Below are 17,182 nucleotides of genomic sequence, written 5' to 3'. Positions count from 1 at the left end.
AAAAGTGTTAAAAGAAAACAATTACATTTGTGGCACATGTAATCAAACACCACAATATCCAACAATAAAGTAACTCTATATACTTTTCATAATCTCATCTATCAAATTATTAGTTATTTCTACAAAATATAAAAAATTTTAATATTTATCATATACTATTATTAATTTACTGCATCACACATCGCGCGGGTCTCATTCTAATTTTTATTAATATGGCATTACGTAATTTTTTTTTGGTGACTTGGCATTACGTAATTGAATGTATGTGTAAAATTTTTTTATAAGCATCAAATTAAATTATTTAACAAATTAAATTATTTAACAAATACATTACATAAAAAAAGTGTAAGATTTTTTTATAGGAGTGAGATGAACAATATACCTCAATATTATAATTTTTTATGTTTTTTTAAATTGTAAGAAAACTAAAATTAAAAAGTCTAATTTAAAATTTTTATTTTTTAATTTTTTAAAAATAGAAATTAGATCTTGGACCTTATATTTTTTTTTTACCTTTTTTAAAATAGAAATTAAGGAGTAAAATTGGTTTAATTTTTGTACTTTCTAATAATCCGAGAGTCTAATTTCTACAATTAACATTCTATTATTATTAATCCAATATCAAAAATAAAAAATATAAATAAATTTGTTTTCTACCTTTTATATTAAAAAATAATTATTCACAAAAAATATAAAAAAATTTAATTAACGTCATCAAATTTTAAAAATAAAAAACTCTTTATCTAATAATATTTACAAAAAAATCTTATTAGAATCTTATTTTTAAAATATATATCTAGCATTTTGTTGTTTTTATTTATTTTTCGTTCATATGTTAGGAAATTATTTTTTTTGTCAGTAGTTTATTTTTTTAAATTTTTTCTTTCTCCATTAGCTAAACAGAGATGCTTTATTAACAAACAACTTGAGAAAGTTAGTCACCGGAAAAAAAAAGCCACTTGAGAAAGTCGTAATGTCGGTTAACAAACAACTTGTTAGTCAATACAAGTTTAATAACAGTAACACATCAAATTCTATCAATTTCAATTAATCCATTCAATTTCATCACCTGAAGCTTGCATAAGAAATAATCAAAAGAGAAAAACTGAATATTGCTATAAACAAAACTAACATGCATATGAGAGCGCGTTTTCTTTTTATTTTGAAACAAACCTGCGAGTGCTTCTTCAAATTGGTCAACAGCTGATGGAACAGGGGCGGCGGAAACTCAGATCGGCGGTGGACAGTTAAAACCGTTGGCGGCTATGGATGGGAGGCAGTGATGACTGATGAGAGGAGGAGATTGGAGTTTTTTAGTAGGTAATGGAATCAAGAATCATTTCCGGTTATCGTCTTAACTCTCAGTACAAGTCACTTTTTATTTTATTAAACTAAATTTACTGTTAAGTTTAATAAAATAAATTTCAGAAATTCTTTGCATACAATCGATTAAGGCTTGTAAGCCTTACAAATCCAATTAAAACTAACGCTCAAAACGTGCTTCGAATTGTTCTTCTTCCTCTTCGTCTTCTTCTTTTTTTCTTTTGTTTCTTGCCTTTTTTTTCTCCTTCTTCTTTTTGCTGCACGTTCTTCTTCGTCTTCCTCTTCATCTTCTTCTTCTTTTCTTTCGTTTATTGCCTTTTCTTTCTCATCTTTCTTCTTCTTACTGCACGTTCTTCTTCCTCGTTTTCCTCTTCTTCTTCTTTATTTACGTGCTTTTCTCTCTATTTTCTTTTTTCGTTATTCTCGATTTCCATTGTTTTTTTGACATCAAGCTCTGGAATCGTTTTTGAAGAAGAAGAAGCAGCAGAAGATGAGGAGGAGAAAGAGAAATAGTTCTGAATTATGCATAAGGTGTATTTCAACGAATTTTGGGTGTATTTCTTAAATCCTTTGGGTGTAGTTTTGTAATCATTTGGGTGTATTTCTGTAATCTTTTAGGTGTATTTCTATAATCGTTTGGGTGAATTCCTGTAACCGTTTGGGTGTATTTCTGTAATTCTTTGGGTGTATTTCTGAAGTTCCATTATCTTCAAAACAATTTCAAAACTTGATTTCAGAAACCATGAAAATAAAAAAAAACGAAGAAGAAGAAGAAGAGGAGGAGGAAGAAGAGCGTTCATAATACATGGTGAGTGTAGCGCTTTGAAAACAGGAAACGGTTGAATAACGCATTAAAAGGCCCGTATGTGTAGCAACTTGTAAGACTTGTAAGCCAAAAAGACTTGTATGTCTGTTCAAATCTTTTTTTTCTTACCCCTTGATTTAAAAAGTTAATAATAATAATAATAATAATAACAATAATAATAATAATAATAATATTTTTTATAAATTAATACGGTAATACCTAATAAAGAAAATCAACAAATTAATCTTTAATTATAAATGTTAATACGTGTTTAAAAAATTAAATAGGAAGTGCAAGTGTAATGTTCTCTAAAACATGACATAACAAATAAATCAATAGATTTTATGCATTTATTTTTTTATAGTTTTATAAAAAAAATAATGCTACACATCCAAATTATTTTGTTAATCAAATCTAAATAAATTAGTCTAATATAACAAAAATAAGTTATGATTAGTATTCTTATTATTTAACTTGGTTAGACTTAGTTCATAAAAAGATTTGGACATGTAACATTACTCTTACAAAAATTGTTAACCTAACAAGTAGGTCATAGGTTTTTTTTTTCATGCTCGAATTCAGTTTGTTTAAAATCCGACAAGCCCACGAACCTATTTAAAAAGCTTGTTTCGTAAATTATAACTCAAAATAATAAACTTAAAAATTCTAAAATATTAAATGCATTCCAAAATGGAAAAGTATACGAAACCAAAAGGTTACCAACCAAAAACTAAATAAAACCACATTAATTTATATTAATAATTAATTTTAAATTTTTTAAATTCAAAATTTAAAAAATTTAAAATTAATTAAGTAAACCTAATTAAAACCTATAAAAACCTTCCTCTTATCTCTTACATTAACCTACCCACCTCCAACAATCACACACACCTCTCTCTCTCTCACCAATGCTGTTGGAAGCGCCGGCGACTTCTATGCTCTTTGCGACGCCCTCAACAAGCGCATCCAAGACAACTGCTTCAACACAAGGGAGAGGTAGATGACGAGGTCAACGCCGGCAAGTTTGGCGGCGGCGGAAAGGTAAGCGAGGACGTTCCCAGTGCCGGCCTTCCAGGGAGAGGAGCGGACAGAATAGTTAGTGTATTGGGAAGGCCACAAGCAGAAACCATCGTGGTGCTTGGCGGTGAGGATGACGCGGTTGAAGCCGTTGAGTTTGGCGAGGTGTATCCAGTGAGTGGCGTTGAGGTTGGTGGGGTTGAAGAGGGAAAGGTGTACGTGGCCGGAGCCCCACTCTTGTCCAGTGAAGGTGTTGAGACCGAAGTGGAAGAAGAGGAACATGTGACTCAGCTGCCATTGGATCTGGAAGGCGTTTGGGAGGGGCAATGTGGGAAGTGGCGGAGCCACTGAATAACAACAACAACAATAACATGGGAGTAATAGTCCATCTTCAAAAAATATTCATTTAATATGAAAAAAAAATCCTAATACTTAACAAAAGAAATATCTAATTATATTTTAGTAAAAATAATTAAATATCTATAAAATTTAAAAAAAATATGAAATTCTTAAAAAAATAGAGACATTCACATTTGTAATACAAAAAAATTCAAAAAATATATAAAAGAACATCCATTTAGTATGAAAAAGAAACATTCTGATACTTAGCAGAAGAAACATCCATATATATTAACTCGTAGAAATTTTGGATTCACCCAAAGGTATTTGGCTGGTTTTTGGCTAATACCCTTTTAGTTCCTAGCATTGCTCTTCCAAAATTTATAATTCATAAGTTGTAAAGCATAATTCATTTGGGTAATGTTAGGGAGACAAAAAAAAAACAATCATGTCTTATTTAGCATTCATTAATTGTCGCAACAATTAATAAATGCTAAATAAGGCAAATTATGGTTGTTTTTGACTGATTTTCTTTGGTTACCAAACATATCCGAATTCATTTATATATCAATCATTAGTCACATATCATAACCATACTTATAATTTATAAACTTTTTTTTAACAAATTATCATTTTAACTAATCTTGACTATTGATTTTTTTTAGTTTTATTTTCTATTTAATATAAGTGAATAGTTAAAAATCTAAAGTAAGAATAATTTATGTTTACAAAATAAAATTAATGAGTTAATCCAATAAGTTTTATTGATTCTTTTTTAAACTTATGGCCTAACTTTTTTAATTGATAGACTTTACAAAGAATCTAAATTTGACCTATTTAATAAAATGAGCCGAGTCGCAAGCCTCCCTCGGATAATCAGACTACTTCCACCTCCTATAAATACCTAACAAAGAAAATTAACAAATTAATTTTTAATGATAAATGTTAATATGTGTTTAAAAAATAAATAGGAAGTGTAAGTGTAACACTTTCTAGAACATGACATAACAAATAAATCGGTAGATTTTATGCATTTTTTTTATAGTTTTATAAAAAAAATAAGTTAACCTAATGAGTAGGTTATAATTTGAATCTAATTATTAATATAAAATTAACAATCATATTGCATATACATACAAAAATTAATTATTAAATTAATTATCAACATAAAAGACATAAAAAATATAAAATATATATTAAAATTTAAAAAATTAAATAACACATATTTATATATAAATATATAGTATTATTTGATATTAATTTTTTATGTGTACGCATATTTTTTTTATAAAATTTAAAATTTTCACAATACATGGTAACAAAAACAATATTTTTCTTTTGTATATATATATGATAAATTTTGCAAATAAAAATCATGAACTAGCAAAGAAAACTTAATATTATTGGATATTATTACACATTCATCCAAACACATAACTCACATATTCAAGTTATTTTAGCATATTCAATTGTCATCTTTCCATCATGAGCTTTCCTAAAGAAATGTTTCACATAATCTGAATACAAAACATTTTTGTACTTTGCCTTCTCCCCATCACTAGCAAGAACTTCAAGAAAAGGACCAATAACATCTGAAGGTCTAGGGTTTACAAAAATTGGCACAGAAACCCTAGTCTTGCTCCCATTGGCTGTAACTCTATGCTCAATGCTCTTGTATCTACCATTGCTCATTATTTGTAGTGCATCACCAATGTTGATCACTAGGGCTCCGGGGATTGGCGGCACATGGATCCATCCACGCCGATCCTCGGTCCGAACGAATAGACCGCCGGTTTGGTCCTGAAGGAGAATGGTTAGAGTTGAGACGTCTGAATGGCGCCCTATTGCGACGGTTAGGTCATGGTTAGGGCAAACTGGATAGTAATTGAGGTTGATCCTCTTTGAACCCATTAAGAGTGCTTCTTTTGTTTCATCAATTTCCTTCACGTTTAGTCTCTTCATCAAAATATTTAGAAGCCGTTTGATTAAAGCTTCGGATTTCTTCATGTATTCTAGTGCTTCATTCCTACAAATTATTTATAGTTCATGCATGCAACAAAATTAAGTTAGAGTTAAGTAATGGAGTAATTTTTAGGCGAAAACTCACATACAATTATATTTATATGAATTTAATAGTTGATAATTGTTAAACTACTTGTCAAATTATTTAATAATTTTAAAATATTAGCTTCATTGCATAAAAATAAATATATATAAATTTTCACCTAATTTTTAAAGTTCACTGGCTTCTAAAATTATACATAAATAATTAGGAAAAGGATAGGTAACTAACAATATTTTTGAACAATGTGTGAACAATATGAATTAATAGAGTTAAAAGAGTAAATTAATCTTAAATTTAATTAGTAGCATTAAATTAAGATGTAGTGTATTTTTATTTGATTTATAATTGTTCATGTTGTTCAAGATGGTCATTGTTTACCTAGCACACAATAAAAGAGAGACAACAGTTTTCTTAGTCTGAGTTGTGTTATAAATTTTAAAATTTTATTTTTGTGTATACTTTTTTCTTTAGGTAATAAAAATTATGAGATTTTTTTAATATTCACCACTTCTAATAGCTTTTATCAAAAAATGGTGTACTATACTACTATGTTTTAAACATACACAAGAGTACGCAAGATATTATTCATCATATTTATATATAAATTTAATTTAGGTAAAATAATTTATATTTCATACATAAATTAAATAATATATTTAACTCATCAAATACAATTAGATAATAACAAAACCATACATGATAAAATTATGCTTTTGACAAACATATAGTCAATATCTTATTGGAAAGTAGCATGCACGTGTGGCTATAAAAGAAGGTGTTATACTATATTGTTAATTAATTAAACAAGAAACAATAATGTATTAAATTAAGTAACTAACTATACCTGCATGCATAAGGCCATGTAGCTATAGCCTCATCCTCAGAAACATAGAAGAGACTAAGATAATCTTTCCACTCCAAAGCCTTCTCAGCTTCAGGGCTAAAGCTTGATCCATACCTCACATGCTTAGTTGGTGAATTCTCTTTTGTGTACTTCACTTTTTCCTCTGCTGCCAACTCATAGAATCTATAAGTTGCATCCTTCACATTCTCAAGAACTTGTGTGGGGACACCATGGTTGATTACTTGAAAGAATCCCCATTTTTCAGCTGCATCACAAATTGCATCTTCCACATCACAATTATTATTATTATTATTGGACATGTCAATTATGGGAATTGATTCTTGAGGCACAACTTTATTGGTCATCATGCTCATTCTCTCCTCTAATGGGTGGATGTATTGTTTTGGAAGGGTTTTTAGGCCCATTTCATAGAGACCCTTTACTCCATTTCCTTGGATCATAACAAATTCATTTAGATCTGAGGGGCTATCCATCATCATAGACCTTGTTGGTGCCATAGCTTGATGAGGATTAAGAAATAATAGCTCAGTGCAATCATTTTGGTTATTTTGGGAATTGGTGTGACTTTGTTGCTTGGAAAACTCATTTCATGCACAAGTATTTATATGCAAGAATTTGGATACTAGGTTATAACAGCTATACAACACTGGTTGACGGTACAGTAGAGTTAACTAGCCATAGTCTAACACACACTTTAAGAGCAAGTAGTACATCTTTTTAGTTAGTTGTCCTAGTAGTTTTCAACCCGATATTACAAGAACTAATTCGTTATGAATTTGAGTTCCATTTAAAGATTTGTTGCTGGCTAATGAATTACTGTATACATAAGACGTAATTTAAATATTCGTTACTTAAGCAGACGAATGAATTAACTACTCAATTAACTCAAGTTGGTTACAATAAATAGTACACTAACCAATACTAAACAGCGGCAAGTTTCTTTATCCGGTTTCATAAAATAAAATAAAAGTTCATCCTTAATAAAAATATGACGGTGCCAACGAGTTATAACTCAAATGATATAGTTGTTGCATGTTCACCTAAGAGATTGTGGATTCGAATCTCTTTATCTTCCGTAAAAAATAAATAAATAAAAATTATGATGGTTTTAAGCAACTAACTATTGTCAACCAACAAAGCAGTGAAGAATGATAAAAAAAAAATTAAAGAGAGAGAAAGAGAAGGAAAAAGAAAAAGAAACATTGTTAATTGCAGGAAAAAAAGTTGGTTTATCCATTTCTTCCTAAAACATAAAGGAATATATAGTAGCATGTCAAAAAATTTAGAATAACAAATTCGTTTAGCTTTTTATTCCCCCCTTAATTAATGTTGTTATTTTAATATTTATTTTTTTAAATAAGAACATAAGAGATAAGTTTATTATTTTTAAAACATAAACAACAACTTTTTCTAATATTTATTTTATTTAAAATTATTTTGTGTAAACAACAAAATATACATGCCACCATCTTTTATTTATAAATATTAGTTATTTTATTTTAAACTTATATACGGTAGTCTCACTATTATTATTTGTCGGTTTTGATAATAAAATGGATAAACCAATATTATTTACTGATTCTTTAATTCTAACGAGAATATAATAAAATTAAATACTATTCTATTTTATTTAATTTTTAGAGTTTAATATAATAATTAAGTATAAATACAATTTCATAATTTTAAAATCTAATATATACAAAGATTTATTTAATTTATGTCTTAAAGATACATGTTAAATTTATAAATTAAAATTTTTTATTATAAATATAAAAAATTTAAAATTTTAATGCATTTACTTTATATTCATTAAATAAAAATATTTAAAATTTTTTATTATCATATGTCGTAAAAATATATGTTAACTAAATCTTATACACAAAATTGTTGTCTCCAACTATCTCTTTAATTCTTGCAAGTCCAAACTAGGATTATTAGAAATCAACTACTCAATATGGTTTAGTTGGCAAAGTTTTAGAATCAACTATTCAATTCTTGTGAAATTAACTATTATTTTTAAATTAACAAAAAAATAAAATATATAAATAAAAAACTAAAAAATACAATAAATATATTTGTAACTTACAAATACATTGAATTTATATTCCTATATTTATTATATCTTACCGTTATAAACAACACAATAAATTTATTAATTTTTATAAATAACTCACTAAAGGTAATAAATATCCATATTACAAATGTGATAATAATCTATTCTTAATATATAAAAGTAAATGCATAAGTTTACCCACGTTATTTTTAAGACATTTCTTTTTTTTTAAGATATTTCTTTCCTCCTACTAATACCATGTCGGCGATATCGCTTACTTGGCAAAATTTTAGAATCAACTACTCAATTCTTGCCAAATTAACTATTATTTCCAAATTAATAAAAAAATAAAATATACAAATAAAAAATAAAAAATACAATACAATAAATTTGTAACCTACAAATACATTTAATTCATATTCCTATATTTATTATATCTTACCGTTATAAACAATACAATAAATTTATAATCCCAACAATTAATTTATTAATTTTTATAAATAACCCACTAAAGATAATAAAAATTCATATTACAAATATCATAATAATATTATTAATCATAATAAATTTTATGTTATAAGTATTTAAATTCTATACTATTTAAACTACTTATATAAGTCTCTTATCACTATTCCTTCAAATAATATTAAATTTAGCAAAAAAAATTTATTTTTGAACTACACATCTAAAAGTAACTCAATAGAGCATCATTCTTTCAGAGCAAAATGATTATAAATCGAATAACTATCAAAGATCTAATGACTATGCAATGAGAATCTAATGATCAGGTATGACAAAAAAAAAACTCACAACATGCATCATATATTCATACTTACTCAAATATCATATACCTAATAATAACATAAATTGAATATTGGAATAGAAAAAGATCTTCACAATTTTAGCAAATATAAACGAAATTGATGACAAATTTGGATGGAACTATGTTGAATGTAAAAAGTATCAGAAGAAAGCATATAAAAAAAAAACAATTACATTTGTGGCACATGTAATCAAACACCACAATATCCAACAATAAAGTAACTCTATATACTTTTCATAATCTCATCTATCAAATTATTAGTTACTAACCCGATACTTATTTTAAGTTCAAAATTCAATTAAAGGTTTTAGATCAAAGTGTTACAACAACTTTTGTACTATTTGATGGTGAAGCAAAAAACTTATTGGGCACAACTGCTTCAAATCTAATGACATTCCAAAAAAATAACGACATTGAAGCACCACTCATCAAGAGATTAAGGAGAAAGAAAACCATACAAATTCAAGACACATCTTCGGAAGAAGAACATACATACAAAGATGGAACAAACAACACAATAGAAAGTGCATCAAACTCAACAATTCATAAAAAAGCATGTCTTTACAATAACCTACCACAGAAAGAAAAAAGCAACAACTCTAACAACAACCAATAAAAAAAAGAGGACGAGCGCCACATAAGAAGACTAAAAGTCCATCGACTAAAACAAATGTAAAAATCAAACCACCAAATAAAAATGTCACCTTATACAACTCCAACATCCAAATCTTCTGTACTATAAATTATTTTAAATAAAATATTTTTTAAATTTAATTTTAATTTACACATATTTAATTTATTTTTACAAAATATAACAATTTTTAATATTTATCATATACTATCATTAATTTACCGCCTCGCACATTGCACGGATCTCATTCTAATTTTTATTAATATGGCATTACGTAATTGAATTGAATGTACGTGTAAAATTTTTTTATAAGCATCAAATTAAATTATTTAACAAATACATTACATAAAAAAAGTGTAAGATTTTTTTATAGGAATGAGATGAGCAATATACCTCAATATTATAATTTTTTATGTTTTTTTAAATTGTAGGAAAACTAAAATTAAAAGGTCTAATTTAAAATTTTTTATTTTTTAATTGTTTAAAAATAAAAATTAGATCTTCGACCTCATTTTTTTTTTTACCTTTTTTGAAATAGAAATTAAGGAGTAAGATTGGTTTAATTTTTGTACTTTCTAGAGTCTAATTTCCACAATTAACATTCTACTATTATTAATCCAATATCAAAAATAAAAAATATAAATAAATTTGTTTTCTACCTTTTATATTAAAAAATAATTATTCACAAAAAATATAAAAAAATTTAATTAACGTCATCAAATTTTAAAAATAAAAAACTCTTTATCTAATAATATTTACAAAAAAATCTTATTAGAATCTTATTTTTAAAATATATATCTAGCATTTTGTTGTTTTTATTTATTTTTCGTTCATATGTTAGGAAATTATTTTTTTTGTCAGTAGTTTATTTTTTTAAATTTTTTCTTTCTCCATTAGCTAAACAGAGATGCTTTATTAAGTCGCTGAGAAAGTTAGTCACCGTAAAAAAAAAGCCACTTGAGAAAGTCGTAATGTCGGTTAACAAACAACTTGTTAGTCAATACAAGTTTAATAACGTGTAAGTAGAATAAAGTTATAATTTTTAAAAAATAAGAAATAATATATAAATAATATGTATAGAATGACTTGACCAATAAAAATTTATGCATAAGAACACGAATACAATTTATGCTATATAAACCAAACTTTTGTATATCTTTTAAATTAGTATAAAAACACCTTGTAAATTGATATGAGACAATATAAAAAGTTAGAGTGATGCTTAGTTATCAAATATGGCTTTAGTACCTCTATTTATAACAACTAGAATGAGGTTGCGCGATGTACGAGGCGGTAAATTAACGATAGTATATGATAAATATTAAAAATTATTATATTTTATAAAAATAAATTAAATATGTGTAAATTAAAGTTAAATTTAAAATATATTTTATTTAAAATAATTTGTAGTACAAAAGATTTGAATGCTGGAGTTGTATAAAGTGATATTTTTATTTGGTGGTTTGATTTTTACATTTGTTTTAATCGATGGACTTAGTCTTCTTATGTGATGCTCGTCCTCCTTTTTTTTATTGGTTGTTGTTAGAATTGTTGCTTTCTTCTTTCTGTCGTAAGTTATTGTGAAGACATGTTCTTTATGAATTGTTGAGTTTGATGCACTTTCTATTGTGTTGTTTGTTCCATCTTTGTATGTATGTTCTTCTTCCGAAATTGTGTCTTAAATTTGTATGGTTTTCTTTCTCCTTAATCTCTTGATGGAGTGGTGCTTCAATGTCGTTATTTTTCTGGAATGTCATTAGATTTGAAGCAGTTGTACCCAATAAGTTTTTTGCTTCACCATCAAATAGTACAAAAATTGTTGTAACACTTTGATCTAAAACCTTTAATTGAATTTTGAACCTAAAATAAGTATTGAGTTAATAACTAATAATTTGATAGATGAGATTATGAAAAGTATATAGAGTTACTCTATTGTTGGATATTGTGGTGTTTGATTACATGTGCCACAAATGTAATTGTTTCCTTTTTTATATGCTTTCTTCTAACACTTTTTACATTTAACATAGTTCCATCCAAATTTATCATCAATTTGGTTTATAGTTGCTAAAATTGTGAAGATCTTTTACTATTCCAATATTTAATTTATGTTATTATTAGGTATATGATATTTGAGTAAGTATGAATGTATGATGCATGTTGTGAGTTTTTTTTTTGTCATACCTGATCATCAGATTCTCATTGCATGGCCATTAGATCTTTGATAGTTATTCGATTTCTAATAATTCTGCTCTGAAAGAATGATGCTCTATTGAGTAAGTTTGAGATGTGTAGTTAAAAATAATTTTTTTTTGCTAAATTTGATATTATTTGAAGGAATAGTGATAAGAGATTTATATAAGTAGTTTAAATAGTATGGAATTTGAATACTTATAACGTAAAATTTATTATGATTAATAATATAATTATGACATTTGTAATATGGATATTTATTACCTTTAGTGAGTTATTTATAAAAATTAAGAAATTAATTGTTGGAGTTATAAATTTATTGTATTGTTTATAACGGTAAGATATAATAAATATAGAAATATAAATTAAATGTATTTGTAGGTTACAAATTTATTGTATTGTATTTTTTATTTTTTTATTTGTATATTTTATTTTTTTGTTAATTTGAAAATAATAGTTGATTTGGCAAGAATTGAGTAGTTGATTCTAAAATTTTGTCAAGTAAACGATATCGCCGACATGGCATTAGTAGGAGGAAAGAAATGTCTTAAATGTAACGTGGGTAAACTTATGCATTTACTTTTATATATTAAGAATAGATTATTATGACATTTGTAATATGGATATTTATTACCTTTAGTGAGTTATTTATAAAAATTAATAAATTAATTGTTGTGGTCATAAATTTATTGTATTGTTTATAACGGTAAGATATAATAAATATAGGAATATGAATTCAATGTATTTGTAGGTTACAAATATATTGTATTGTATTTTTTAGTTTTTTATTTGTATATTTTATTTTTTTGTTGATTTGGAAATAATAGTTGATTTGACAAGAATTGAGTAGTTGATTATAAAATTTTGCTAAGTAAGCGATATTGCTGACATGGCATTAGTAAGAAAAAAAAATGTCTTAAAAGTAATGTAGGTAAATGCATACATCTACTTTTATATATTAAGAATAGATAGATAGATAGATAAAGGGTAATATTAGAATATATTTTACCTTAGAGAATAGTCTCATTTGTTTCGCTGGTATAAATGGTTGTCATCATCAATAAATAATGGTGGTCTATTGAGGGACAAGGTAACTAGATGATGATTCAACATATTTAAATCTTCTTCTCTACAATCTTTATTAGGAAGCTCAACTCCTTAAAAAATATATTTTGATACCAATTCAAATGGCTAAAAACATATGAGAATAAGATATTAAATCATGTTTTGTGAGTAAAAAGCAAGGGCCCAGAAACCAGAATCATGTATTTTTTCACAATGTTTTAAATCTAAATCGGCCAGTCTCTTGCAATACGACACATTAAGCTTCATCAGCTTCTTACATCCACTTGCAAGTGCTGCTAGCCCATCACCTCCAATATATAAGCAATTTGTGACAACCCAATGTCTGATATGTTTGTGCACAATCCTAACTTCAATCTTAAGAGTTCTAAACACCCAGATAGGTACTTAAGTCTAATTACAGATACAAGAAATTTACCAATGTCATTGATGCCAGAGCAATCAGTAAGATCAAGTTATGATAAATACACTTCTCAGTCACCATGTCACAAACTCGAGTAGTCGAGTTAATAATCAAAATGACCCCTAAAATTTAATCTCCGATTCAATTTAACTCTCGAATTTTCAATTGACCCAAATTATACCCAAAAATTTTAACGCGTGCCTCAAGTTGGCCCTTTCGTCCATTTCCGTCCCCTTTCAGTGATGAAGGAACAGAGAATTGGGTTTTTGAAATATGACGTCATTTTTCTTGTGCCACTGCTAGGTGTCAACTAAATTTGCCACAGAAGGACCAACTTGAGACACGCGTTAAAATTTCATGGTACAATTTGGGTCAATTGAAAATTCGAGAGTTAAATTAAATTGGTGGTCAAATTTCAAGGACTATTTTGAGTATTAACTCAGGTATCTCTACAAGATCCACATGTCCACTAACTAGAGATATTAAGCCAGAGGAGCCAATACAGTTGCACCGTGATACATATATCTGTCTCTATGCTCCACACAACTCATCAGGCAAACTTCTTGAAACTTACCTAAAGTTCCCCTTAAGAAGTGGACATCCATTTTCAAGATACTGCAATCCAACATCATCCACTAAAGAGCAGCCCACCATAACAACTACCTCTAGAAATTATTCAAAAGATAATTTTAAAAAATATTTTATGTAGTAATTTTAGTCATCCAATCATAACTTCACCTCTACACTCTCAGGAGTAGCAAGAATAGAACTCCATGACCGTGTAAAGCAGCAAAACATAAACACAAAACCAAATATAAGTGGAATAACCGAATAAGGTGACGAGTTAAAACAAAAAAACCATATCAGCAACTGCCATTACTGCATATACAAGTACAACAACAATACATTGTCCTTAGTCAAGAAACAACAATAGTTTTTTATTTCCCATTCCGATATATACGAAACGAAATGTTTTCTTCATTTATTCTAAGCATGAAAAATAAGAGAACATAATGTTTAACACTGTTCAATTCAATTTGCTTATGATGTTCTTTAAATTAGAAGTAAAAAAGAAAAGGTGATTACTGTACCACATAATACACAGGTTTCTACCAAAAAGAGACTAGAATAGATTACTAGGAGGAAAGAAAAAGATATATTGTAATGTGTCATATGCACTTAAAAAAAATTAGTGAATCTTAAGTTCTTTACAAGATTTTTTGAATTGTCAAATAGAGAAGAAACAAAAAAAAAATCAATTACCAAAGAACCATATCATTCTAAATGGCAAACCCTAAATTACTATAGAGCTACCCAAATTGGTGGAGGATCAATCCTATTTGCACATTGCATAAGGCTCTTAACACATTTCTCTTCAAGATTGGAAACACCCCAATCATGTCCACCATACATGTAGTCCAAAGTCATCTCTTCCCACCTATCATCTGTGAAGTAGATTGAGTTTGCTTCACACCCCAAGCAAACTTTAACATCCATTGATAAAGACTGATTAGCACCCAAGAACAGATCTTTATCATGTAAAGATCTCATTTTTTTCCACTTCTTGTTTCCAATATCAAGTTTATAAACAGTAAAATACTTTGTTCTATAAGGACAAATCAATGGTTGTGTATCCTCATATGATAAAAGATCTCCTTCTTCTACTACCAACCTGTCATCATTCACAAAATTCCCAATAAACCTTATCACCAGCAAGATTTCTTCTACAGATATCACCAAGTACAAATTTCTTGAGAATTTATCTCCTAAATATGGTTTCTCCTCTTCATAATTCGGCTCCACAGTTGGTGTTAGAAGAATCACTCTTTAAGAATTTTTCCACAAATATTCCAAACTTCTTAAAGATTTTCTCGTAATTCGGCTTCACAATTTGGAATATTTGTGAGAAAATTCTTAAAGATTGATTCTTCTAACACCAACTGTGGAGGCGAATTATGAAGAGGAGAAACCATATTTAGGAGATAAATTCTCAAGAAATTTGTACTTGGTGGTATTTGCAGAAGAAATCTTGCTGGTGATAAGATTTATTGGGAATTTTGTGAATGATGACGGGTTGGTAGTAAAAGAAGGAGATCTTTTATCATCTGAGGATACACAACCATTGATTTGTCCTTATAAAACAAAGTATTTTACTGTTTATAAACTTGATATTGGAGACAAGAAGTGGAAAAAAATGAGATTTTTACATGATAAAGTTCTGTTCTTGGGTGCTAATGAGTCTGTATCAATGGATATTAAAACTTGCTTAGGGTGTGAAGAAAACTCAATCTACTTCACAGATGATAGGTGATAAGAGATGGTTTTGAATTACATGTATGGTGGACATGATTGGGGTGTTTTCAATCTTCAAGAAAAATTTGTTAAGAGTCTCATGCAATGTGCAAATAGGATTGATTCTCCATCAATTTGGATAGTTCCATAGTAATTTAGGATTTGCCATTTAGAATTATATGGCTCTTTTGTAATTGATTTTTTTTTATTGACAATTCAAAAGATTATGGGATAGTGTGATGTGGATAATTAAGGACCTGCTCAGCGGGCCAGTTATAGACCATAGACATCATTTCTCCGCAATCATCGGCACTAAAGTACATTCCTCTTGGCCTTCTAAACAATCCACTATAGTTCTGACATACAAGTCCAACTGTTGGAGTGTACACTACTGGTGCATATTCCTCAATGTTCGCAATCAAAACCTGACCATGTAATACATGTCACTGAAGTTAATCCCATTCCTTGGATAAAACAGGATAATTAATATGCATCAATACATCTTTAATTACAAAGAGAAGTAAACACGGCAAGTTTAATTTTCCAATTTATGACTGGAAAGGAACATACAAACGAATGATATGGCTCAAAACCACATGATGCAGCATCAACTGAATTCCAGCCGGGCACCGCCCGTGCCCCGAGGGGGTGGTTAGAGTTTAGGGTTTAGGTTGCCTACATTACAAGCGGCCCTTCCCTAGACCGTGCATACTGCATAACACCAGATGCTTTGCACCGGACTGCCTTCTTACTGTGACAAGATACCCAACAGAACTGTACTTCTTTTGTATTAACGTAATACACAAACAAGAATGCAGTTTGCACTTAATTTGACCGAAACTAAAAGTTGAAACTATTAGATGCCAAGATTAAGACTAGTATTACCACTGAATTCAATAAAAATAGAAGTTGATCAGATAGCGCTTAGACACACACAGAGACAGAGAGAGAGAACTGAGAAACGTGATTTTTCTGTTCGAAAAAAAAAAATAATTTGACAACACGAACACACCCTATAGTTACTGAATCCATATGCTATTACAACTCATAAGCAAGCAACTATGAAGAATTTTATGGTTGTTCGGATGAAATTAATAAGTCATCTAAGCTAAAAGTAGCTCCCAAAGCAATGAATCCAATTTGATTAACATCATAACGATTAACAAATTTAAGATCGAGAATTTAAGAGTATTTATACATACTTTGTTGAACCAAGGATCGTGGAGAATGTCGAGGCTGCGCTTGTGGATGATGGTAGGGCGGTTCCCTTCCGTGGTGGTGAAAGATCGGTGC

At 28.2% G+C, this 17,182-nt stretch overlaps 1 protein-coding gene and 1 pseudogene across 1 annotated transcript; one reads left to right on the top strand and one right to left on the bottom strand.

Moving 5' to 3' along the window:
• Positions 1-4,920: 4,920 nt before the first annotated feature.
• LOC107615018 (feruloyl CoA ortho-hydroxylase F6H1-3-like) lies at positions 4,921-6,973 on the bottom strand. The gene is made up of 2 exons (XM_088499977.1): positions 6,394-6,973; positions 4,921-5,510 (listed from the first exon to the last, which is right to left on the bottom strand). The coding sequence occupies exons 1-2, from the start codon at positions 6,909-6,911 to the stop codon at positions 4,931-4,933; spliced, it is 1,098 nt and encodes a 365-aa protein (XP_088356103.1). The 5' UTR covers positions 6,912-6,973; the 3' UTR covers positions 4,921-4,930.
• An 8,501-nt stretch (positions 6,974-15,474) lies between these two features.
• On the top strand, positions 15,475-16,040 carry LOC148543795 (uncharacterized; annotated as a pseudogene).
• Positions 16,041-17,182: the final 1,142 nt, after the last annotated feature.

This window comes from Arachis ipaensis, chromosome B9 (assembly GCF_059453495.1).
Source record: "Arachis ipaensis isolate K30076 ecotype BB chromosome B9, ASM5945349v1, whole genome shotgun sequence".
NCBI lineage: Eukaryota > Viridiplantae > Streptophyta > Magnoliopsida > Fabales > Fabaceae > Arachis > Arachis ipaensis.
The sequence above is the reverse complement of the archived record's forward strand: the minus strand, read 5'-3'. Positions and strand labels throughout refer to the sequence as shown.